The 27,660-nt window shown below is 43.3% G+C and overlaps 1 protein-coding gene across 2 annotated transcripts in view; it reads right to left on the bottom strand.

The window, feature by feature from the left end:
- The window catches only part of slit1a (slit homolog 1a (Drosophila)), a 90,510-nt gene that overhangs the window by 59,449 nt on the left and 3,401 nt on the right, over window positions 1-27,660 (bottom strand). For both annotated transcript variants that reach the window (XM_067610073.1, XM_067610074.1), the window contains exons 2-4: window positions 19,082-19,153; window positions 16,712-16,783; window positions 15,123-15,194 (exon numbers count right to left, since the gene is read on the bottom strand). In XM_067610073.1, coding sequence (XP_067466174.1) covers window positions 15,123-15,194; window positions 16,712-16,783; window positions 19,082-19,153 — 216 coding nt within the window. The remainder of the gene's footprint in view (window positions 1-15,122; window positions 15,195-16,711; window positions 16,784-19,081; window positions 19,154-27,660) is intronic.

Genomic DNA, 27,660 nt, shown 5'->3' with positions numbered 1-27,660 from the left:
AGAGAGGGAGAGAGAGAGAGAGAGAGAGGGGGAGAGAGAGGGAGAGAAAGAGAGAGAGAGAGACAGAGAGAGAGAGAGAGAGAGAGGGTGAGAGGGAGACAAATGAAAGTGAGAGCAGGTGTGAGTGCCTGAAATAGTATTGACAATTCAAAGACAGTGGTCCATTCAGTGCTGTGTAATTGCTGTTACAGTGGCTGCTTGTTTCTTTAATTTCCCCTTTAGAGCGATACAGCAGCTCTTGTGTTACACATTAATTATGTTTTCTGGGATCCCCTATCTGCCCCTCCCCCTCACTGCTGACTGACAGCTCGGCTGCCTCCTGGCCCAGCCTGGCTCAGAGCAGGGGAGTGGGTGACTGAATAGGCTAATAAATGGTGAAGGAGGGGTTGGTCACACCCCACACTTTTGTACCAGTGCTGTCACGCCTGACCCTTAACCAAACACACACACATACATGCACCCACCCACACACACACATACACACATACACACACACACACACTTTGATGGCTAACAATGTGTGCACACAACTCTGTATGTGTGTAAATGTAGTCACACACACACACATGCACGCACACACACCTTCACATCACCTCTGTCAGCCCTGACCCTATACCAAATACCCAGGCTCCCCCCTGTATCCAAGGTGACCAAATGAGGCCCCAGCTATTGCCTAGCAACCGGGGAACAATGAGCTCCAAGGAGACGGAATGGCTTGAGCAAAAGGGCAGGCTATTCTCTGGAGATGGAGGGAGGGATGGAGGGATGGGAGTGGAGGGCGGGCGAGGAGGGGACGAGGGGTGATGGGAATGGTGTTAGGACACATCTTTAACCGTGTCACAAAGAGGGTGCCTGCCTGGGAAACAAGCTTGTGCTTCTCTAACCCCATTGGTCGGCTCTGTTCAACTTTGCTCCACTCAGCTCAGCTCACTCTCCCAACTTGGAGAAAAAAAAAAAACACAAAAACAATTTGACTTCCTTTTATCTACTTCACCCTCTACTCCACATATGCATAAAGAATGGCAGGAGGCAGGGAGAAAAGCCAGAAAAGCAAAATGAAGAGAAAAATAAAATATTACATAATCAGCTGTCCCGTTCTCTTCGACAGAGGAAGCTGTCAAACACTGAAAATGTCTGTGTTATGCTGAGCAGACTAACTTGGGACCAACAGCATTACAGCACATTTCCTGAGATCAGCCAAGGAAACTTTTATCTAATTAGATTGTTGACACCAACACTCCCAAGATTTAACTTTACCAATACCGTGAAAAAAACTTTTATCAGTTCTCCATCTCTCTGCCCATGGAAGAGCGAGGGTGTTAACACAGATGTATCACCATCTTTCAGCTTTCTATATCCAGAAACACAGGTAGGAAGGTGAATGAGGGTGATATTGCCGAGGGGCCAGATGCAGCATAACAACACTCTGCCAATTCAGTCTCCATAGAAACTATTAGGAGCTATACTATAAAAAGACAAAGAAATGAGTGAAAAGTCAAACCCGCCCAGATAACTGGCTCATGCTGTAATAATTTCACTTAGCTATTTATCACAAATCCATCTTTGATGAGACTGCTGCCATTATCTCCCGACAAAAGTTTCTGGCAGTGAAAACAACTCCTGCAGGTTTCATCTGTTCTCAAAATTGACACCCCAGCGGAGTCTACAAACAAAGATGTTTAACCAATTAACTTATGAGAAAGAGTTGAGAAAGGGGGGAGCAGAGGGAAGAGAGAGGAAATGAAATGGGTAAAAAGAGTGTTGAGGAAGTGTGGAGGGCTGTCGAGCACCAGTCTGTTAGCTTGGTCATGTGAAAACTCTTTGTTAGCCATGAATGGCTTGCTCTCTTTTACAACAGCTTTATGAAGTGGAACCTGGGCATATCCCCTATGCTCCCTGTAAATACAACACACAAACTGTAGCTTTCTTTCTTTTGTACGTGGGTACACTAATTACCAGAAAGAGCTGAACCAAGCGTTACAGTATTTCAGCAATGAGAAGGAAGGAATCACCAAAGGGAAAATGTCTGTGTGTATGCATGCCTGATTTTGACAGAGTAAGACTTGCTTGTGATAGCTGCTTCTTAGATTCATGCCTTTGTGACAAAATGACAAAATTTGCTACATTTCTCTGTTTTATATCAGTGTAAATAAACTATATTTGGGTTTTAGACAGTTGGTCAGACAAAACAAGAAATCTGAAGACATCACCTTGAGCTATGTGAAATTGTGACAGACATTTTTCACTGTTTTCTGACATTTTTTCACTAAATAATTTATCAAGTAATCATAAAAAAGTTGACAGAATAATTGATGATGAAAATAAGCGTCAGTTGCAGCCCTAGCATGCGTAAACATAGCCATTCTATGACGTGGGCAGGGAAGTGGCCTAATATACAAGTCAAAAGTAATCCCTGTCTCTGGACCTAATGAAGGTGTCAGGGGGAGGGAGCAATAATAGTGTGTGGCTAGGCGTTACGGATTAATAGACACACACACACACACACACACACACACACACACACACTTATAGATTGGTTTTGGAGGATTTAACAGGGGTGGGCAAGGAGGATTTAGGGAGTGGCGATGCTGCTTCTGGGCAAAGTCAAATCAAAGAGTGCCAGACTGTCACTCTCTCTTTGTCCCTGGATACTACTTATTCACATGGCAAATTTATGAAGTGTTGACTCTCTCAAAGAGCAAGCAGAGAGTAGTAGAGGAAAATGCTGCAGTTTGTGTGTCTGCCATTGATTTCCGGCTCATACAGTTGTCCTGCTTAAAGTATCTGACCTTCTGTGGCCTGTAAATAACAAGAAAGGTCCCTGGGATAATGTATTGGACAGAGGAATGCAATAACTTACACAGACTATAATGATTTTCCCCATTCTTTAACAGTATTGTGTGTCTCTGTGTCTGGCTGAGGCACTCTTGACTTCATGGGAACTGTCTGCATCTCCAGGTCTGGACTGGGCTGACTTGACCTACTACTCTCCTGTTCTATGAGCCACAATCCTGGTAATATCCACTCCACTAACACCAACACCAACAACACCCCCTCCAGCCATCGGCTTGATCTCCACATGAAAGGGGCTGCGAGCTCATTACCACTGCCTAGGGCTCATCAGGGCCTCCAGTCCCCAGGCCCTTTATAAGCCAGAGAGGATGGAGAAATTCAGCCAGGAGGGAAGAGGAATGAAAGAAATCTTATATAGGGCTTGCCATCCAGGCAGCCAGGTGTTAAAGATACAGATAAGACGCAGGGAGGAAGTAATCAAGGGGGAGGAAAGGGAAGCGATAAGGAAGGTAGGACACGGTAGATGACAGAGAGGAAGTGAGGTACAGTAAAAGGGGTAGGGCGTACAATGATAAAGGGGAGAGCTGACAGAGGGAGGAGGCTTTCTACTCCTATCTCTGTGCGGTGTTTCATCCTCCGTAGGGCCCCAGTGTCACCCCGGCCTCCTCCAGCTTTGAAGTGATAATGGGACTTTTGGCTAATGCTCCACTGCAGGTGCCCCTGGCTCCCTCTCCCTCTCTGTCTCCCAGCATGGCCACATAGATGAGAGGAGATGAGAATCCTTTCAAAGTCTATAGATGAGGCCAATCTTTCTTCTCTCTCTGCCTCTCTTTCTTCCTTTCGCTCTATCTGCCACCCCCACTTACTATATCTCCACTCTATTTATTGCTTTCCAGTCACTGTCTGTCACTCTCAGGTCCTTCTATCGCCCTCTAACTCATTTTACCTTCTTTCCACTCCTCTCATTCTTTGTCTATTTACTTGATAGAACTGTAGTGCTACACTAGATTTGGGAGGGAGGCATTTTAAACTACTTGAAAAAACAATTTAGAGCTCATGGGTTGGGGGGGTCAACTTTCCAAGCTGTATAAACAATAAGTCAAGTGTAAAATAGGATATCTATAAAACGGAATTATTACAAAAGGTTTTTTATATTCCTCTCCTGCCCCACCTTCTTTTCTCTTTCACTGCTCTCCTCTCTTTCATCCTTTCTGCTTTCCAACGGTGCCTTCTATCTCTTTCCAACTTCCTCCTTCTCGATCAATATTCGATGCCTCTCTCCTCCTCCTCTTTTCTCCCTCTGAGGTGTCAGATTGGTGTGACTGCAGGCCCTCCTCCAGTTACAATGCACAACAGGTAAACACGCAAATACACACATAAACACACACAAACACACACACACACACACACACACACACACACACACACACACACACACACACACACACACACACATACACACACACACACACACACACAAGCACACAGACACACACAGATCTGGCTGCATCTCAGATGTAACACTCATTTCTGGAAGCTTTGTTTGGGTGGGGTAGGTGTGTGTATACCCTTAGTTGAAACAACAGGGAGAGGGAATCGATTCCATCCCCCAGCGATTTCCTGTTTCACTGTATAAAGCTAAGAAGGAACAACACCTCCTGCACAGAACAACATACTGTTTCTCACCAAAAAATATCTCCACAGTAGGCATACACATACACACACACACACTCTGGGGCTAATGAGATCACTGCTTCATGCTGTGATACCAGCAGGAGAGTATTGTGAGAGGGAGCCAATATTGGAAACAGATAGGCATTTGTACTGGAATTCAGTCTTTCCTCTTCGTTCTGCTCACCAGCTCTGCACCTCAGCTCAATATGTGTTTTGCTGGAATGTGGGCTGTCCATTACCTAAGCAGACAAGTGTCTTTTGTTTACTGAGAAAGTAGGATGGCTGTAGAGAGAGTGCAGAGCAAGGAGAGATAAAGGAAAGAAGCTTCTGGTTGGATTTTACATTTAAGACAGCTTAAGTAGATGAAACAGATGATGTTTAAACTAGTATTTTCCAGGAGTATGTTTACATGCACCCAAACTGCGACTCATTATTGTGAATAACCAGATAACAGTAAACAGGTCGATTAAAGTATTTCCATGACTGACAACTGACAATTTGTTTAAAAGTCAATATAATGTCTGATAAGTATGCATTTTGTTGGTGTTTATTGTTTACATATTCATACATTTACAGAGATCCTTAATGCATGTTCTTCTTTGATGCACTGTGAACCACTGTTTGATCAATGTTGTATTTTCCTAAATTTGTAATGGTACCAGAGAATGATTGACAAAAATTGTGAAAAACTGAAAGTCAATATTGTGTTTGGTTGTGCTTGATTTGAAAAAGTTTTGCTTTGGAAGAGTAGTGCTTACATGTTTCATTTTCTAGATGCAGTAGCATTTCAGGAAATATTGGAACACATTAAAGGACTATTATGGTATATTAAAGGTGCAAAGTCAGCCTATAAATTCAATCGGGGCAGAAGAGAGCCGACCTTGCCTCTCTGCAAGAGACCCTTTTAGAGAAGACAGACTCATTAATAAAGCCTGAGTTACCATCTTTAAACATAATAACTTTGATATCCATAATACATAGTTACCACATACCATTGTAAAACCTTTTTTGCAAAGCTCTTAGAAAAAATTGCAGCAGAGCAGATAATTTCCTTCGTGCAAAGTAATGGTCTCTGAGAAATCAGGGTTTTAGGGCAGCTCATAGCACAGAAACTGCACTCCTTAAAGTTTTAAATGATCTTGTCTTAGCAGCTGACTGCTCAGCACACTTTATTACTCCTGTTGGATCTGCCCACGGTTTTTGACACTGTTGATCATAGTATTTTAATTGAACATCTTAAAAATTGCGTGGCCATTTCAGGTTTAGTTTTAGATTGGTTCAGTTCTTATCTTCCAGGAAGGTCATTCTGTGTGGAAATTGGGAATTATAAATCTGCTGCTATACCGCTAAAATATGGAGTTCCACAGGGATCCATTCTACTATTTTCCATTTACATGTTACAATTTGGTCATATTATTAAAAAACACAGAGTCAGTTACCATTTCTATGCCGATGATACACTATTATACCCCTCCTTTCACACTAATGACACCAATCAATTAAACAACCCCCATGCTTGGTATTATTATTATTATTATTATTATTATTATTGTTATTATTATTATTATTATTATTGTTATTATTATTATTATTATTATATACTGATCCATAGATACTGAGTGTTACAGCACAGCACTCAATACACTTTACTTGCAATTTTTGTTTTAACATTGAAGCTCTTTGCTTCAAAATACATTTTTCACTGCTAGACATTTTTAGAAACATCAATTTGCATTAAGTTCACTGTGGCCTTTCTGGTGCACACACAAAATCAAATGCCAGAATAATGTGTATAAATGTCAAGAGTAATTTTAAAGACTGAAAAGTAATCAAGCTCTGTTCATTATGCTATCTGAAATCTCACCTTTAAATTCAGTATAAATTCAGGTAATGTGCACATCACAGGTGCATGACTCTGAGTGTTGCCTTGATTTGGTTATAATTGCAATGCACTCAGTGACACCAGGGTGCTAGTATAAGCACAGTACCCAACTAGTGATGAGCAGCTCCACTGGAGCTGTAGGGGAGGAGGCAATGTGCTCAAGGGCACCTCAACAGTAGTTACAGAAAGAGAAACAGTGTCTCATTCACTTGGCCAACAATTTCCTAGCTGAGATTCAAACCAGCAAACCTGTTGCCACAACTTTGCGTCCTTCACCATTAGACTGCATCATCTTAACCTTATTAACATTGGGCGCACAAGGCGTCGTCTTTATGCAGTAAAACACTCAATCACCAAATTTTCAAGTTCAGCTGCTATGTGGCAGCATTTCCACAGCCTGTGGAGTCTCAAGAACAAAAGGCCTGGAGGTGTTCTAAGTATAAAGCCCTAAGAATGGACCTGCTTACCACAGACAGAGTGGAGACATAGCCCAGAGTTCACACACACATACGCAAACACACAAAAATATAGCCACAGGGAAGAGGAAGGAGTTCAACCAGAGATTCTCCTTCCAGAGGATAAAGGGATGTGTCTAAAGCCTGTAATTACATACACACACACACAACTAAAAATCCAAAAATCTCTTTCCATCCATTATACCACACTTTTCCCAAGCAATTGGATCAGATCTCTTTCACAAAATATGGGGCTCTTTTTGAGCCATTTCACCTCCCAACTTTTTCTTTTACTGTGTGAATTCCACGTGCTCAGAAAAAGATAAACAGCCTGAGTCAGAGCCCCACCAGAGCATTAGTTGCTACAGCAGCAAATCAGCAGGAGATGGGCAAAGTATGTGTGCAGTGGCATTTGTGTGATTGCGTGTGTGTGTGTGTGAAGGCATAATTTGCCCTGCAGTTTGTTTGTTTGTTCTTTTTAAATCTCTGAATCAGAGACAGAGCCTGAGGCCACAGGATAGGGCTGGAACGATCATTTACTGTATGTGTGTGGGTTTGCTGGGCACATGGGCATGTGTGGGTAGTTTCCTGCTTCTTTCTGCTTTGGAGGATGTTGGGAGGGGTTTCGATCTCCCCCCTCTCCCCTCTCACCTTTCCCTACCCATGCAAGGAGAGGCTGTGTTTGGATCTGCTTGGGTTATCCAACACTGAGCTCCAGAGTCTCGAGTCCAGACCCTAACAGCTCATAACTAGAGATTACACACAGATACTGTAGTCTTCTTGCTAAGCTCCTCGCACATGACACTTCCACATGATGATCCAGAGCAGATAGTGCTGATCGAAATCCCAGATCTCGAATCAAACCATAACGAGATGGACAGATGCACTGAGTCAGGGAAACACCTATTGCAGGGAGATTACACTCTATTAAGGCTGTGATGAATGACCTGGGTTTCTCATTCTGATAGCTGCGTTCATATGCCATGCTGCTTTACTGTACAGAGCCATTATACACACACATGTCCACTAAGCATGTGTTCATACACACACAAGCATGACAACCCGACTAGCATTATATGGGTTGTTAGTCCTGGCCGGGATTGCAGCATTCCACAAGCCCCTGCTTGGAGATTCCAGGGGGTGTGTGTGTGCGCATGTGTGCGTGTGTGTGTGTGTGTGTGTGAGGACATGAGGGGCAGCCTTTTCTCCCGTGTGTCAGTTCCAATCTGGACAAGGCGAAGCCAGCCGTCACAGAGGCAAACTGTCAGTGGTGGCACAGAGAGGAGGAGGAGGAGGAGGCCTCCTTCGGCAGTTCCGCGAGTGAAATCCCTGTGTGTGTATACTCATGACGGATCTAGACCACACTGTGATGTCTTATTCATGCCGTATCAATTCATAATGACCAGGCCAGTCCCCAATGTGGGAGCATACATGTGCGCACACCCACAAGTACTCACACATGTGCATGATTGGGACGGTCATCGTAGAATAACTTGTGTGTGTGTGTGTGTGTGCATGTTTGCTTGTGCGAATATCTAGAGCATCAGAGCTAGTATAAGCGGGTATGTAGAGCAGTGTGTACCAGATGCTGGACACACACACACACACACACACACACACACACAAACACACACACACAAAACAGCACTGATGTCCCTGCGCTCTAGTGTGAATATTTAACAAGCTCCAATCCATCTGTTCAATTATTTATGAGGAAGGACACAGAATCGTTAGTAAATATAAACACTGCTGTTTCTTTGCCCTTTCTGCCATATCCTTTCTTTTGCACCTCTGACCATCTCATTCCCTCGTCTTCCAGTCTCTTCTCCTGTCCCTTTTTTTCTCTTGTCATTCTTTCTCTCTCTCGCTCCCCCTGCGCTGCTGTTTTGAATATTTCAGATGGCGGAGTGGTTTTTAAATTACCCCCTTTTGGCTTCCGCTCTTCCTCACATGGTCTGGTCTGCATTTCTCTCTCACACACGGTCCGACTCGTAAAGAAAACAGCGACAAGCCATAAAAGCCACTTTTACCAGCTGACAAGGACAGGGGCAGGAAGAGGGACAGGAGCAAGGAGTTTAGGTTTAAACATATCTTTCTCTGAGATTTCTCACTCCAAGAAAAGACCACGAGCAAAATTCTATTCACCTCCATTGTATCGGGGTGAAAAATCTCAGAGACAGATATCTCAAAACTTGGACACATTTAATCAAATGTAGAGCATGGCTAGATACCACTACAGGTAATTGAAAGTGAATGTTTTTTGTAATTTGGGAGAAGCAGCACCTTAAGTAACCAGTTTCTCTGATAATTTCCTGGTAATTTGCTTTCATTGTGTCTCAAGTTAACTTTACTCACTGAAGTCTTTGCTATCAGTGTTTACTTAGTGTCAGACAAACCACAGTCAAGAAATCAGGATGTCTGCCATCGATGGCACAGAAACCTCCTGATGAAGACGGGTTGCCATGGGGACTGCTGCCAAGAGGGGGCCCAAACGGTCCTCTGAGAGAGAGAGAGAGAGAGAGCGAGAGAGACAGAGAAAGAGAGAGAGAGAGACCTAGCACGTCGAGGCAGGTCATTCATCAGCAGAGACAAAGAGAAGGAAACGACAAGACCAGCTTGGACCATTAACAGCCTGCCAGGCACACATGCGCGGACACACACACACACACACCCAGCACAGTATTATGGAAACACTTAAAAACAGTCACAAAGAGGGAAAAAAACACATTCACATATCAGTCTTTCATGCAGTCATAAACAAAAAGTCAAAAGTTTGAAAGAGTTAATTTGCTTGCTTCGTGGCACAAAAAAGTCCTGGAACACCAGAGCAGGTTTACAAGCCAATCCATCTGCAGCAAATGAATAAGGAAAATACTATATACTGAATGGTAACAAAGTCAAAAACAAGCAGGAATACTGTGACAGAGAGATGATTTATAGGTTTAATGATAGTGCACATTATTTATTCTAGATCTTCATCCCCCAAAACAATTATTTCTTCTCACACTGCGCTACCGTTCCCTAAGCATCAAGCAATCAACAAACAGAAAACACAGCATCCCTCCAACACAAACACAGAATAGGCAGCTCCGCATCAACACATAGTTGAAGCTGCTCTTTTATCTGCAGTCAAAGCCATATAAAGAACGTAATCCCTCGTGTATGCATCCCATCCACACATTAGCACACAGAGATGTAATTATAGTGTTATTCTGTGTCTGTTTGTGTCTAATTAGTGTTATTTACATTTTCCCTCTTTTCTCTCTCTTGTGTGTGTGCGCATGTACACCGTGTGTCACCCAGCCAGTGTTTCAGCGTGTGTTTAGGGTTTGTGTATATCAGTATACCCGTCGTCAAGCATTAGCACGAAAATGAAAGATGGAAAAAAGGATCTTAAAGAAGGATGAGACATGCCCCCGCTCCGTTCCTTTGCCAGGGTTTCCTCTGCTCCCCTGTAGGTGCAGGTACTACCACACCCTTCCCTCCTCCTCCTTCATACCCCCCAGGGAGACACACAAGGGAAAACCTCTCCTAACTATCCCCTCACCCCACTACGTAATACCGCATGTTAGCCATTAATGAAAGGAACACCCCTTCAAACAAGCCTGTGTTGTTGCCGGTGTTACACCATATTTGGTGACCAAACAGATTCTGTGACCTGCCCTGATATTCTTACCCTAACCATCTCACTCCTCATGCCTAAACCTAATCAACCCTAACCAACACTGCAGGTCACAGAATCTGATGGGTCACCAAATACGGTGTATCACCGGCATTTGTTTATGGCAGCAACAAGCAACACGGTAATCAAAAACCACAAAATACCCCTTCGCCTCCTCCTCCCCCAGCCCCCATTCTGAGCTCAAACCAGATGCTATTCCCCAGGGCCAGCTATCAGGCTAACTGTTCCGCACTCCTCCAACTCAACTCACCTATCACCTCCTTTTGCCTCCATCCTTCCTCCTGCTCTCCCACTGCGAAAAGACACTAATTACAGACATGGATGAGTAGATTACAGATCTGAAGTGCAGTGGAAGTGGGATGAGGAGAAGTCAGGGGTGGTGGGCTGGGGGCAACAGGTCGTTAACACTGATGAATGCAACTCTATTTTCGCTGTTATTGTTCACTGATGTTCTGTGCTGTGCCTCTCGCCTCTGCGCCGCAGTTCCCATGCCTTCTCATCACTGCCATCCATCACAGGCAGCTTTAACTAACTCTAACTATCTCTAATCATCTCTAATCAATTCCAATTATCTCTGCTCAGCCCCTCATGCATCAGTGTCTCTGGTATCTCTCGGGCATGGGAAGAGACAGGGGAGCAGGGGTGTAGATAAAGAGGTGGGCTCTCAAAACAGAAAGCTGAACACATAGCTCAATAAAACTGTAGCTATTCAGCACTATTCTCTGTTTTCTACATAAAACAGGACATTTAGAATGACTCATTTTGCGCAACTTCAACATAAACACACTTTTCATTTATTGAAATACTTTGGATAGCCAACCAACTTGGGATCAAACTTTAGTTATTATTCTAAAATATAGAAAGTAATTATTGCTCAATATGATTTTCTCCTAGTGCTGTACTTTAGTAGGTTTAAGATTTTTTAAAATCAGTGCTCTAGCCAGAACACTTTTCATTATTTCTCCATCCTCCCTTTGTAGTGAAAACTCATTACCCCGTTAGTTTAATGACTGCATGGGAGTCAAGTGTGTAAAAACTCCCCACAAAACAACAGTCCTCTGCTCATTTAACCAACGGCCTTTTATTAACCCGGCTAGCTTTTCCTCAAAAGTTTAATGAGAGCAACGATCTCATCTGCTATCCCTCCCTCCTCTATCCCCTACGTCCTTCTTTCTGTTTGTCCTCTCAGCAGGATGCCGAAGACAAATAGCCACTTTGTTATACAAGCTTTTCCACAAACCCTCACTCCAGAATGAGCAAAAAGAGGGGAGTAAAAGAGATGGAGAGGAAGAGTGTAAAAAGTACAGAGAGAGGGAAAAGGGGCAATTAATCCTGCGTCCAAAGAGAAGAGAAACCATCTGGGTTAGTGCTCCACCTTAGGGCAGTGGGCTTTCACATTAACCCCTCTTGTTAAGATCATAAAGGCAGACCCTAACAAGCCCCAGTGAGCACTTTGAGCAAGTGCAAAGACACACACACATATAACCATAAGATCTCCGCCAGATGTGTACAGTCAAGATGGCGGTGAAGATAACAAAAACAGGGATTTATTTATCAGGTATGGAATTAATCTGCAGATGCTCTGGTTCAAGATGAGACCAAACTTTCAGTTTTTTAGCCATGACAAAGGCTAAAATGCGGCCTGCAACAGACTAGGAAAGCCTTGTTTTAAGCCTAGCCGATTGACAGAAATGCCTTTTGCTATGTCGCAATGCATATCGTAAAACGGCGAGGACTGCTGCAAAAACGAAAGTCTAAGTTTTATGATGGGCTCATAAGGAATCATCAATATTTATTTGAATTCACAATACAATCTGCTCTCAAGGTACCGAAATTTGGCACCAATTGATCAGACATGGCAACAAGGCATGACTGGTTGTCCCTTGCAGAAACAAGATTCCTAACTGAAGCAGTTGTTGATCACCCCCTACCGGCTAGTTAAGAGGAGTGAGGTGTCAGCAGTCAATGGCGGTATAAAACAGCGCAGTCGATGGCGTTATAAAATAAAAATTTTCAAAAATTGTGAATCACCACAATCACGAGAGGTCCTTGAGCACGCAGTCATAAATGTGCACAAAAGATATTAGGCTGATGGGGCCAGTAGTATTTGAGATTAGCTGCGGACAGATACACACACGGACACACGCATGATCTCCTCCAGGCTTATGCCTGGCAGAGATAAATATATATACATATGCGACCATATACTCTCTTTCTCTGTCTCTGACTTTCTCTCTTTCTCTCTCTCTGTCTTCCTCACACACACACACACACACACACACAAAAGTAAATATGAAATAGCAAAGAAAGTCTTCCCCTGGGAACTGAGAACCTTTTAAGTCCATTAAAAGCTGCTGGCGGGAGCAAGACAGGCTGTAACCTAACCGCATCAGACTGGAACCAGAATCCATGGTGTGGCCCAGACACACGGCTCAGGAGTTAAGAAACACATTAAGAAAAACCTTTGTCTTTTCCTGCTGTTCCTGATCCCACACTACTAGACCTAATTTTTAACAAGTGCTAGGAGTCTTCAACAAAGTAATACCTGTCAATCAACCACAGATTGTATTATTTTCGATTCCATGGTCCTGGGTTGTACATTTGTTTTAACTGCTAAAGAATATACAGCGCATTCACACCTGGAAAGCTTCAAGGTCCATTACGGTTCTCTTTTATCCAGCCAAGGATAAAGAACTAATGAGTGTATACACAGACACATAGCAAATCGATCAAGCAATGTTAAACAAAGTCTCTTTATCCAGAATGTGGCTGAAAATCCACCGCTAGGTTTAGAATAATGAGCGTGAAGTTAGACTGGATGAAACAGGGGAGCTGTGTTAGCACAATCCTCTGGCTGTTGGCAGAGCCTGTTGCTCCAGATGGACTAATCACGCTTGTTCAAGGCCATCCGCTGGTCTGGAAGGCCTTGGTCTGCTCTGTGTCTTTTCCAGCTAGACAGACAACTCAGAGCTGCTCAGTGTTAGCGACCCACAAGCAGGCCAGCCTTGCCCCAAAGGATGACGCTTTGCCCTAAAACCCTACAGGATGACTTTGGCATAATGATAGGTGATGTGGGGAGATAGTTGCGAGGAAGTGACAGATAGATTCAAGATGGTGTTAAACATCAAACGCAAGATAAACAGATGGGGGGCTGAGGCCAGGATCATTGGTTAGTAGTACCACTATGCGGATAGAAGGGAGGGAAATGATTTTTCCATGTCCCACTGTTTCATTATTCCCAGATGCTCCAGGTAATCTGAACTGGAATAATGAGAGCTGGAATGATCAGCTAGCAACAGCGACACTGATTATCCCAAAGATTAAAAAAAACACTAAGCCTTTATGCAGATGGGAATAAAGTTTAGTATTACTGTGGGATTGCCTCACTGTATGGGGCACATAAGTGTAAGAATGTGTGGGTGTGTGACATTATGGGATTGGCCTTAAGTGGAAACCAAATCAAGACAATAGCCGTGTTTCCATCTAATGTCAAGTGAAATTTAAGTGAACTTTTGAAATGTCATAAAAAGAAAAAAAAAGTGAATAGGTGTGATTCCATCAACTGGTTTGAAGCGAATAAACCAGGCTACGCAAAGCGTACTTTCATCAGAAGTTGGCAGTATAGGGTACATTAAGCATGGCTGTAATCAACAGAGTAGAAGAAGTAGATGTTGCGAACGGAAACAAAACCATCTACGAGAGAAAAATTGAGAGAGGTCTTCAGGAATTTGTTTCAACTGGGCAAGTTGTAATTTTTCTTTCATGTCAGCTAGTGTTGGCCATGTTTTTGTGTGAAAATGGGAATGGGAATATCTGGGAAGACGCTGAAAGCGGAAATAGGTGATTAGTGTGAGTTAAATGTTCACTACGTTAGAACTTATTCAACAAATGTGTTTCCATTTCCCATTTAGAGCATTAACTTTTTTTCTGAAAAAGGCAAAAACCACCTCAAGCGAGCGTGAAAACTTTTTTGCAAAATTGAGGAAGTTTTTTCAATTTTGCCTTTTCCATCAACCTTTTCTAATGCAATATTTCAAAATGCACATAAAAATACATTGATGCAAACAAGGCTTGTGATGACACATTTCATTCATTGGATGGAGACATACGAGTCCACTGACAAAACGATCTCATTAAGACACGCAGACATCCTTTAACCTGGAACAATGTTCAAAACCTAATGTGTCCCTTAGCTCAAGCCCCAGTGTCACACCAACTCCCTGTCACCAGTGGATTCTCTCACAGATAGAGTAGCACAGAAATTGCAAATGACTTAGCATGAAGGCCCAACAATATGGAACAAACTCAGATGTTCTACTCATGCAGTCCACTTTGTCTCGCCGACAATAAGAATAGGGGGGATCACAGGGAAGACGCACACATCTTAATTATTGGGGATAAAGTCAAGACCTGCTGACATTCCAGCAAGTGAAACTGAAGCTTAATCGTTGTTTAATTGTGTTTAAACCACACTAAACCAAAGCCAACATTCATCAAACCTGCTGAAACCATGCTGTGCAGTGTTATAGAACATAATATCTTTGAGCGACATTGGTGTTGAGAGAGATAGCATGTGTACTGACAGAGAAGGAAAAGTGAGTGTACTCAATTGAAATAAAAAACTGAGTGTACTTACAGTCGAGACAGGGCAGGGTTCTTCTGAAACAGCAACTCAGGAAGCTGCTGCAGTTGATTACGGTTCAGCCGCCTGCGGCAGGGAAAACATATGATCAACCAGTGAGTTTGTATGTGTGTGTCTATGCATGCGTGCCCTTGAGTGTGTAGGCTGTGAATAATTTCTGCAAGCTGCCGTAGAATCGGCTTAGCCACAGGCTATTGTGTTTCAGTGTGCTCTGAATGTCACATAAATATCCAACTGAAAGTTCAGGGGAATTAAACTGCTAGTCAGAGACAGCGTCGTAAATTATCTCTGCACAGTTAAATTACAATGCTGCACCGGGTAGAATTCAGTCCTCTGCTGACTTTCCCAGAGTAACAGAATAGCAACATTTCCATTTAAACAAGTGAATTACATCCACCAGTTATCTGAACATGAGCAGATTTAATCTGGGGTAAACTATCAAAACAAGATGTTTCTAAATAAAATTAAGAGAAATGGATGAGCCTATTCAAGCCCAAGGAAGCAGTGACAGGAATGGTGGTTGGCAACAGACTCCATGTCAAACAACTAACGTCCAAGACTGGCAGGCTTTATGCAAATACAACAATTAAGTCAATGAGGAACAGACTGTTGCTAATCTGTTGGAAACCACAACTCTCTTCCCCCTGAATGGCCCATTGGAGGCACATGGGAGCGAATACAGCGGCTGTGGCACAGAGAGGCTGCAAATCTGAAAGGCAGGCTGCTGCCATGCCTTCAGACACTTTCAGACAGATGTTGGGACCAGTGCCACTCTCTGTATACACTGAGAAGAGTGCTTGGCCAGCTGAGGTGGAGATTTAGTGCGTAATGGGCATTAATGGTCTGCTGCTGCTGCTGCGTTCACACTGAACTGTACCTGCTGGTGGGTTAGTGGCTTTTAAACATTAGAGAAACGAGCCGCTTAATTTCCACATTGGTCTGGCACATGGATATGTCTACCCAAAGTTTGGGATCAGTTGAATATGGAGAGGGAGGGAAGGCGAGTGGTACATGGCCTCTAGTTTAGTGATGTAAATTGTTAATGTGGGTTTCAGATCAGGGGAAAGTCTTTTATAAGTTAACCACTATGTGTGCATGACGGCATGTGTCCATAAAGTCATCTGCTGTGCAGGTTTCCATGTGGGTAGCACTATTGATTTGCTAATAGGCTGGTTGAGGTGTGGTTGACTGTGTTTGTGTGTTTTCCCAGCCGGTTTACAAGCTGTCGAGGAGTCCTGGTGCTGTTCAGATGAGCCAGGGTCTGCGGTGGGGGAGGCCTCTTAAGCCCACATATCCCACTGAGGGCATTCCTGTCAGGCAAAGCTAATAAAAAATACCCCCAGCCCACGCTGTACCCTCTCAGCACCATCCGACCACAATGGAATGACAGGGAAGTGCCTCATATTTGATCCGCCATTTATGGTTGGTTCCTCCTGTTAGTCCCATTACACACAACTAATACAAGGACTCAACAGAGATCAGTAGAAGGGTGGGATTTTCATTTGAAGTTCAAGTTTAGAAAAGAAATAAAAATGTGTTATTTCTTGTAAGTCTATCTGTAGACGACCCTGGGTGGTACTCACAGTCTCTCCAGCTCCTTCATGTCATCAAAAGCCCCACGCTCAATCACAGTAATCTGATTCTCCATCAGCTGCCTGCAGAGAGAAGACAAGAAAGACAGAGAGTTTTAGAAATTACGTGACACAGTGCGGCTTTGATTTTTTTTGTGTGTAGATGGTCACTCCAGCTTTAACAAAGTATAGGGGGATTTTGGGGTTTGGGTGGCAAGATTCTTGCAGTATGTATATTCTAGCTGGGTGCAGTATATTCAACACCTCTCACACACACACAAACACACACACACACACACACACACAGAGGGCAGTGGTGTGGACTGAGGGCACTGTGTGGAATCTTGGCAAAAGAAGCAGGGATAGCAGCCAGGAAAGTTTTCCAAGGTGGCTTAGAAAGTGTGGGTCTGGGCTCTGGTGTGGTCCACTGGGTGTAGCAGCTGGGTGGAGACGGGACGAAAGGTAGGCAGGGGGTCAGAGAGTGTGAGAGGGGAAACTGAGTTGAGCTCCAAGGTTTTCATAATTGGCACTATCAAGGGAAAGTAGTTTGTGTGTTTATGTGTGTCTGTTGGATGGCATAATTGGACAGTATCAGAGCTGCGGGCACTACATCAAGGCTATTAATGATACACAAACAAGGATGCACATACACATACAGTACAAGCACACAATCATGCACGCAAGCAGGAACACAGCCTTTCCTCACCTACACTGCCAAAGCTAACGCACAAAAAAGAGGCGTGGATGGTTTTGGAAGTGTTACAATAACACAAGGTCGGGAAGGAGAGAAAAGCGTCCAGCAGCTTTAGAAGCAACAAGAGCGTTCCTTCATTACGTATACAACTGTTCTGTGTTGAAGGCAACCTCTCATGTCTCCTGTGAGGCTGCGCCGAGCTGCAACTCAGCAGTCTGGGCTTCCTCCCCATCGAATATAAATGCTAATCACTGTTCGCACTCCATAAACATAGAGAGAAAAGTGCAATTCACCTCCGATCTCTTTCTCATGAATTTAGATGGAAGTGAAAAAAAAAATCGTGATGAGTACTTCTGAATTGAGAGAACTTTTTTATAGATAGTCTGAGTGCATATAGCTCTCAATTTCTCTGATCTCTTTCTACCCACCTTTTCCCGATTGTTCCTCTATTGTGTCTGAGTTTCCTCACACACACACACGCATACACAAATTGCTGATTTAGACCAACCAAGCACCCAGTGCCATACGAATGGAGGTAAATCAGCTGTGTTGGTTTTGGACTGACAGGATAGATGGCAGCTGACTGTAAAGATAAACCTCCTGTTTATCTTTTCCTGTTTGGCTCCTTCTGGGGGTTGCTCAGGGGTCAGCAGGATCAGAGGTCACCCTTTAACACCTCCAGACAAACTTTTTTTCTGTCTGCACATACAGACATGCATGCACCTAGACCATGTTAACCATGTATCATGTATGTGTTTGGCTGCCATTTAAGAAAGCGAGCAGAGCCGGTATGTGTTTGTGCATGTGTTTATTACGTGTAGCGCAGCGGTGGCTGTGAGGGAAACAGAGACTTTATAGCAAGGGAAGTTGTGTCTTTAGTACCCCTGCAAGGAGTTGTTTCCTTCTTACCTTCTAGTGACAACCTGGCGACATGAAGGCATTTAACCTCCACGTGGGGGTAGAGGGTGGTGCAAAGGCAGACGTGAGGGGACAAGGAGCTTTGGGAACTAGCTGAAGCTCAGAAAAGAAGCGTAGGACAGGGGGATGGGCAAGTAACGATGAGGCTCGAAAATAGTCGAGCTTTGCTGGGCAGTAGGAATTATGTGCAGCTCGTGTTACATTTAAAACATGTTCAGGTCTACACAGCTTCCCCTTCGGCAGTGTTTTTATCACCTATGGCACTACTCGCAAGTGTGTGTGCACACATGCACTCATATAGACACTTTTACAACTACTTTATTACCTGAAGTCACAAGTGCTGTTTAATTTCAACACAGATGGAGTCAATGACTTCACCTGAATGTGTTAACTGTGTGGAGAGCCTATTTAGGACCAGCGCTTGTGTACACATAACTTGTTGATGTGTGGGAACAGAGGGCAAGTGAGCATGTATGTGTCTAAGGGACAATGAGTGCTACTACAACAGACAGAATCCAGTGAGAGAGAGGTCCATTACACTGCTAGCTGCAGTCACTCAGTAGCTTAATGTACTCTGGAGTAGGACTCTTGACAGAAGCATCTCCACTTCACTGGGTTTATGCAAATTCGAGCATTTCCAGCAAGTCTGTACAACTTGTAAGCTGCGAGGTTAGATACAGCACATGTATGCATGAATAGATAAATTCAGACACTGACATGCACCACACATACAAACATCATCACACATGAACATGAAGGGAAGTACTTACAGAACTCGGAGGTACTTGAGTCCAGCAAAGTCACTCTTGGTGATGCGTGTGAGATTATTCCCATTCAGCTCCCTGCAAAGACAGACACGCAAACATATATGAATAATTTATCTTTATTCTCCCTCCGGACCTGTTCAGCCTGATGACTAAAAGCAAACAGTGGCATGGAGGCATTTTTGTCTGATACCTGACTCAAAATCCTATCAGGAGGTTTGCAATACATACACACAACACACATTTAGGCACACGTGACACACTCACACACAGTGCCCCAAGCTGTGTGCTAAAGCATATTCCTGGTGTAATATGTGCTAAGAATGTATTTAATTGCTGGTGCTTTTATGAAATGCAAATTGTTTTGGATGTGATGTTACATGTATATTGGAAGGATTACAAAGGTTGTGTTAAAGGGAAGTTCACATTCCTCTCTAATTCCTCTGGGACATATTAGAAGTTCTATTAAAATGTAAGACACATTTGAGTTGCCTGTTTGTCTTTCTATTCCAGCCCTCACCCACCAACACCCACAACCCCCCTGCCTCTGTCTGTCTGCCATGTCCTTCTACTACTGGTGGGGATTAGCAGGAGCCAGCAGAGGGGATTTGGGTAGGGCCACAAGGCCAGAAAGCTAAGTGCTGTGGATATAATGGGAGCAGCCTCCCTGCTGAGAGCTGGCCATTGCTGCAAAAGAAAGGAGAGACTATATAGTTGATAAAGAGACATTTTGAATTTGCTCTTGGGCTCTTAGGTAACCACTGTCTACCTGCTGGCAATAACTCTTTCCAAAGAGTTACTTAATTAAGTCTAATGGTAGCATGCTGAACTTGTCTATGGCATCCTCAGATTATTTGGTGTATTCATAGCTTACTTGAGCTGATGTAAGAAAGGTTTATACTGTCCTGTGTTACTGCACAAGATTCATATTTAACCTCAGTAGCAGATTGTATTCTCATGACAGACGAGAAAGAAAGCAAGCAAAGCACGCAAACCATACAAGCCACCCAGGCGTTGAGAGTAATCAAAATATGCAGAGTTTCTCTGTGCTACTGCTATTTCTAAGCATTATGGGTCCACCCTACCCTTTCCCCCTCAACCCCTCGCTCCAAAGTACAACCAAAAAACTGGTTCCAAATCTACGCCGAAAGCACTGGTCTCTCTTTCTCTCAGTCACTCTCTCCCTCTCTCGTCTAATGACCACTCCAGGGACTGTAGCGCTATGCAGTACTAAAGAGAACGGTCATTAGACAGATGGTGTGTGTGTGCGTGCATGCGTGAATGCGTGTGAGTGTGTACACAGGTGCATCGACAGGCCAAGCGACAGAGCCACGGGAAATAAATAATGGACTGGGCTTCATTAGCCTGGGCTCCGATACACACATGTGGTGCTCATTACAGGTGCTTACGCAGATAGGCACACACATACGCTCACACATAATTCTGGATTCCCAATGTCTTATCTTCAGGGTGGTCATTGCTGATGACACCCGGAGAACATTAGAAAGGAGAAAGATAGAAGAGGGGAAAGGGAAGAAAGATGGTTAAAGTGAGGGGTAGCAGTGAAGAAATCTGTGGAAAAATGACTCACACATAAACAAGTAAAACCACACTCTTCTTCTCCAGCAATAAGGTCTTGCTTTATCCTGTAATAAGAGACATGCCATAGTTTCTGCATGTACTCTGGAGTTGACTAATCAAAGCAGTTATGCAAAACATCTCAAAGTGTTTTTTTCAGTTGAGATCTGGCGACTGAACTAAATTTAATCGTTCTGGAAATGTCTTCAGAAGATATTGCATTATCCTACTGAAAGTGTCCATTTAAAAAACAATATACTGGCCATGCACCTGTTCAGCAATGCTGTGCCATTTAGGCAATGCTCAAATGCCACCAGCAGCCTATGAAGTTTTAAACTTGTCGAGATGAATCCATGGATCCACTCTGTTTATGACATATTCTGACCTTTCCTTTGGCATTTTGCAACAGCAACGATGCAATATTTTCAACTCCTTGAAAATTGCTCAGGTGATAATCGGGTCCTTAAAAATTGCCAAGGTAATAATGTGCTCAATGTAGCTCATCCACTTCAAGGATTGATGACTCGTACTTATTCACATGACCTTCTGCAGTTAACTTACACTGAGCTATAAATTGCACATTTATGAGATTCACTGTCCCATGCAAGCCGTTTTGCATAAACAGAAATGAAAGTGGACATTGGCTTTATGATAAGAGCACATGGCCCATTTATAGTGCTAAAGCTCCTGATGTTTGACCCCAGCTGATGATGTTTGCTGACCCACAGGAGGATTCTGCCTCTGGGATAACTTGGCAAGTTACTCCCTTGTCTGCGCGGATGCTCCACTGCTCTGGTTGACTGAAAGTAGCTGGGATTCACATCAGCTTTAGACAGGGAAGAATGTGCGCACACACATACACACACATGCAGTGGTAGATATAAAAAAGGTCAATGTAGTTCTGCATGGATAAACAAATCTAGGTGAACCCATAACTTAACTACAGAGAGGTAAGAGAATATGAACTCTGCAGTGTTCCTTACAGTCTCCATGTCTAAATAAAGGCGCTGCATGCCAATGTAATACACAGTGTCAATGTCTCAAAGAAAATCTGCTGTTTATTAGCTAAAATATCAGTCGCTGCTATTTTCTTTGTTTTACAATCAAAGAAAGCTAAGCAATAGCTTTTGGCACAGCAGCAAAGGCACGTTCACTCCTTTCACAGACAGATGTTTTGTAGTACTGACTTTGTGCGGGTTTTCACATTACAGCACTGCGGTATTACTTTGGAGGCTGAAAATTATTAGGTATCATTCCCAGTTCCTGCAGCGAAAGATTTCCACCTCCAACTGCTTCAGTCAAATCCATTCCATCCTCTGGAAACTCTGTAAGGATTCCCAGTGCTGACACACTTCCTGAAGAGCCAATGGATTTATGACATCACTATCTAATCCTTCTTCATCTTCCGTGCCCAGTTGATTGATGCCTGGGAGTACTTCCTGGTGCACCTTCCCATGGGTGGACACGCGGCAGCTATGCTCCACCGCTCCACATCTCTATAATTCAAAGGGGCTCAGAGCACTGCTACATCGCTGAAAAACTCATTATGTTTATTTCTGCCAGCTGCTGGGGTCCCCAGGTCTGAAGGGGACCTGGTTTGAATTGAGCAACATTACATGAAATGGAACCCCAAGACTAGAGGGAGAATAAGCAAACACACTGGCTCGCTAACGCCTGCACACAGATACACTCCCAGAGAGATACAAATATCCACATGTGCTCTGTTTCTTACACACATACACAAAGACCATATAAATATACCGTATCAAGGAATGCACACAAGCACATCTACTGGCATATACTTAATGCCCGTGGGAAAGGCAATTGTGTTCCGTTGGGAGCTGGCCAGAGCAAGCGAACATAATGATCACAGGAGAAACTACTGTTGGCTGCACAGCTTTTCACCGACATTATCGATTTATGCAGAAATGCTGCAGAACTGAAATAAATCAAGACGCAGTGGGACAGTGCGGGCTAGCAAACAAGGCAAAATGATGAGTCAGTATCTTAAAAGGAGGCACAATAAAGCAGACCACTCTATTGAAAGTTTTTTTTTTTTTTTATATCAGATGCACTAAAGCTGACACATCATAACGGTTTCATGAAGCTGTTTTTCATTGATCAGCTAAAATGCCACAGTTTGGACTTCTATAACTCTCTTCATCTGCAACACACTGTGTCCCAATTCTGGAGTTGGCGGTGGTTCATAAAGGTGGCTCATGATTGGAACCAAGCTTTAGCTCAATAGTCTCTTGCCTGCAGTCACAGCACAATTGTCAATTCAAAAATGACTCACAGGATATGGCAAAAATTAGGCAGAATAAGAATTGTGGTCAGGATTGCAAGCTTTAGTTACTGGGGACAGCATTTCAAAAGTTGAAAAAGTGTGCCTTTTATCATAAACTTACTTCTCCCTCTATCCCTGTCTAAACATCCATGCAGCATCACTCCTTTTTTGCTGCGTGTCTTTTTTCTTTCTGCATGTACTTATAGAAGCAGACATTGACCAAAACAGCAATATGACAATACCTCATCTAGAGGTCAATCATATCCTCTTTTTCAAAATTGGATTAACATTTAGGATTCTTTTGCAGGTCAAAGTTCAGTCAGACTGAACTGTGAAGGAAATGCATCTTGCCTCCTTCTTCCTTTCAAATTAATGAGATGCAAATTTTGCTGAGACCATGGCACTAGCTTTTCAATATCACATTTTTAGGAGATAACAATGTGCTCTGCTCTGTATCAATCTTTTCATGATCAGTGTTTCAATGCAATGAATTACCTCCTCGTGGCTATCACTGCTCATGCTAACTACTTCTAAGTTCTTCTGCTGCTCTTGCTCCTGCCATACACGGAAAATAAAATAACCTAATGTGCACAAAAGGTGTCTTTTGTAAAGACCCACTAGACAAGTGTTAAACTGGCAACTTTTTGTGTTAAATAAATAAGAAATAGAGAGTAGTGCAGACATTTATCACCTCAATTGTTGACACTAGATTTAAACGACTTGTTAAGGTGTGTATTTTTTGCTGTGCAGCCATTCTGTATGGGTGCTGTGAGCACAACAGGACCATTTGTCCTGAACAGCTTTAGCCTGGCAGGGGAGGCAGAAGCCAGCTGATTGAGGATCGGTGGCAATATGCTGTCCAAACTCCTCACTGTGGAAACAAGCTGATGACCAAAAGCCTAAAGGTCTTGTATGGTCTAAGCATGGATGCTCATTAACCACAATCACACACCGATAATGCTATTTGACCAGACCAGCAAGCAGTCTCCCTAATGAATGAACTGAACAGGTTGAGAAGCTGCGGAAGTAATATTCCTCCTCCTCCAGACTCTACAACATATGGACATGACAGCCGTGAAACACGCAGGAAGAGAGAGAGCTGGAGAGAAGATAGAGTCACTGAGAGACAGAAAGAAGAGAGAGCTTCTCTGACAGTGTTGTTAGCTGCCTGAAAGCGACGGTGTGGAGCAGTGTGGTGGAGTGTTGCAAGTAGCTGGGGAGCTGTGAAGAGCTGACGGGCTGTCTGGGAAACGTCAGCGGAGAGATGAGGCCTCTGCGGCTCGTAGACTATGAGGAGAAAGTGACCTACATACTAGTTTGTCCAACAGTATACGGAACCAGGCAGTACCATGCAGGCTCACAACAACCTCCTACTTGACGATAGACGCACTGAGAAAGAAAAGGAGAAAGTCTAAGCAAGAGAGAGAGCGAGAAAGCAGACCACCATAACCAAAATAACACACTCTTCAACCTAACTGGAACACTTCTATCCACACTAAGAGGTCAGATTTCTGCTCAGCTTGAACAAAACATTCCCTCTCTATTGAATTGTGGCTTTCAGACGAGCAGTTACGGCCCTCAACTGTACATTTTTAGTGTGTTTGTGCACCAGTGAGCGTCTTAAGTGTGTTGTTGCGTGTGTGTGCTGTATGTAAAGACTATGTCTGAGAGTGTTTTCCCGGCTCCTGGGCTCCTCAAGGGCTATTTACAGTTTTCATTCTGCTCAGTCAGGCCTCAGGAGCAAGATTTCTGATAGGAAAGGTAAACATCAAGCAGATCCCACACATGCATTGCACACATAGTCAAACACGAACACACACACCCACACACAGACACATAGACAACCCTTTCTCAGAGCCTTGACCTGTACATGGTATCCTGTTTCATGCTGAGCCTCTAATTTTATAAACTGCAATAGATAAAAGTAAGGCGCCATAATCCAAGCATCTGTCTTCAGCTGCTTTACCTGGCCTTCACACTACAACTACAACCTTGACCAAAAGACAGATAGTTTTTTTTTTTTTTTTTAAGTAACAGATGCTGATGTAAGCAAAAACTACAGAGATAGCAAGAGAGACTGGAGGATGGGAAAAGCAGCAAGGGAAAAAGACCAGAGAGGAAAAGTAGCACACAGACACTTTCTGATCAAACATAGATAACTTATGACACTCTCTCAGGCCAAAGTGAATCAATTAAACATCTGTTCCGATGTGTTTTACTGCCACAGGCTGGGAAAAGAACACACAGAGAGCTGTAGTAGAAGCAGAGACTGAGGGGTCTTTCATGGTTTATACTGTATCTGTAGTTTGTTCAGTGACAGACGCTGAGGTTCTGTTGTGGCTTCGAGTCCCGCATGAAGGCATTTAGGCTGTATGAGTGTGTACTTTGACTGTATCATCTGTATCATGTGGACACAACATCTGCTCAGCCACAATCTATTATGTTTCGGTTACTCTACGCAGAAGATGGAGAAGGCTTTTGCCTGACAGATGTGCACTGACGACTGGTAATTTGATGGATGCTCCATGTGTGCGGAATCTGTCTGTTGATCCCCAAGAATAAAGCGTTGCTCTGTGTATGCCTTTCTCCCCCACTGAGGACACCCTATAAAGATTAGATAAGCTCACTACATAAAAAAGTAAAGCTGGAACAATAAGTCAATTATGTGATGAGTTAATCAACAGAAAATGTATCTGCAACTATTCTGATAATTGATTGTTTCAGTCATTTTTTCAAGCAAAAATGCCAAAAAGTGTGAGAATTAGCTGCTGTCTTTGTCAAACCAAGACAAAAACCAAAACCAAGACAAAGACTCTCTCTGGGCATGCTTCACTATTTTCTGACATTTTATAGACAAAACAATAATACAATTAATTGAGAAAATAATATGCGAATTAACCAATAATGAAAAATGAGAATCATCAGTTGCAGCTGTAAGTCTCACAGTGAATTTTCAAACATAATTTTTATTCAAATGTGTGGGAAAATTTTGCTATCGGGTGGCATAGTTTTGACTTGTGTCTAGTGAACTTTATTTGTTTCACTATATTTTGAGAATTAACATGCTATAACTGTTGCACTGAGAGCAGCACGGGTACAATAAGTGTGCAGTCAAGTGCAGATCTCAAGCGCTCCTTGCATCTGGAATGCTGCCCATAATTTCCTTTCAGACTTGTATCACATCAAAAGCATCTGACTAGCGTGAAATGTGGATTATGAAGGCATATCTACAATGTCAGGAGAGTGTTCACTGGTGTGCACATTTAAACACACACACACACACACACATCACCCACCCCCATCTCTCCCCATTGCCAGTTTCTTACTGGCTAGCCAGGAGGTTAAAAGGAAAGATGGACTTCTGAAAGATGAAAGGCGATCTAGGTGGATTCTCCAAATTCAATTTTCATGGTCTACTAAGATTCAGCTACTCTTAGATAGGCGTGCAAAGCAATCATGCATGTACACTACATATGCACGTGCACACGCCATATATCAGCAATCACATGCACAGAAGCAACAAAAGCTGCATGTATTGGTTGTAGAAGCAGTTATTTGACACACACACACACACACACACATAGATCACATTGATAGGCTCATTTCCAAGCTCTCATTTGTGCCATCAAATACATAAAGTAGCTGTGCTCATCAGGAGAGCAAGCCAGTGGGTCTGGGGGGAGTTTAGACACACAGCAGCTGGCTTTGATGCTCAGCAGTCTGTCATCACTCTGCTTCGACAAGCAACATGCTTATTATACATGTAAGTAAAATGTAAAAAGCTGGCTAATTGCATAGACCAGTTGAAAATTGAAAACATCTCAGTGCCACAGGAGGAATTACTTTACAATACCTTTAGTACCATCTGTATTACGGCATACTTTTTTCAGTAGAAGACTCTCAAGACAGCTCTCAAAATGCTAAACTCAATAGAAAGCTGGAGAGAGGGATGGCGTCCACCTCAGTATTCAGAACAAGAGAAGAGACCACAGCTGTGTTGTGCAGGCAGTAAATTGAACTGACTGAGTCCCAGGCCTGTAATTTCACAATCCTCTACTGAGCATAAACATTCTCTGAATGATCTTCATTCCAGGCATCATCACTCCTCACGGGATTACCAGCTATGAGGATGGATATATTAGGGTGAAAAAACTGTAAAAGAACTTGAATGAAATTCAGTCTGCCTTGGGGCTAGACCTTATTTTGCCCTTTATAATAAATAACATAATCTCGTTAATTCATTCATTAGCTTTGTGGTTGAGTTACACGACTGTTCACTCCTCTGTGCAGTAATCCCTTCATTAGTGATTACCACCTCAGTTACTGTGCCAATCTCCCCTTCAAGGATCCTCTCATCCTGCTCTTGACCCCCCCGAGCTCCACGCCTCACCCCGCTTCTTTGTCTTTTCACATCTCGCTCGTTCCACTTTAGTCACATCGCCAGAGTTGGCAGGTAGTGGGTAGGCTGTGTTCAGTCTTGTCAGGGTAAATTATGGATCAGGTGGCCAGTGAGCTGTCAGTTGTACCAGCTATGTGCCAGTGCCAAAAACACCACAGGCATTCCCTGGCACATGCACACATAACTCCCACCTCAAACCGCCAAATACATAAATATGGTTATCGAAGCGAGGGAGCTCCTCATCTACAACCAGCACCAAACCTCATGTGTTTTCATCTAACATTACTTATTCACCACACACATGCACACACACATGTGGAT

This window comes from Thunnus thynnus, chromosome 14 (genome assembly GCF_963924715.1).
Source record: "Thunnus thynnus chromosome 14, fThuThy2.1, whole genome shotgun sequence".
In the NCBI taxonomy this organism is placed as follows: domain Eukaryota; kingdom Metazoa; phylum Chordata; class Actinopteri; order Scombriformes; family Scombridae; genus Thunnus; species Thunnus thynnus.
This window is presented reverse-complemented; position numbering and strand designations above follow the sequence as displayed.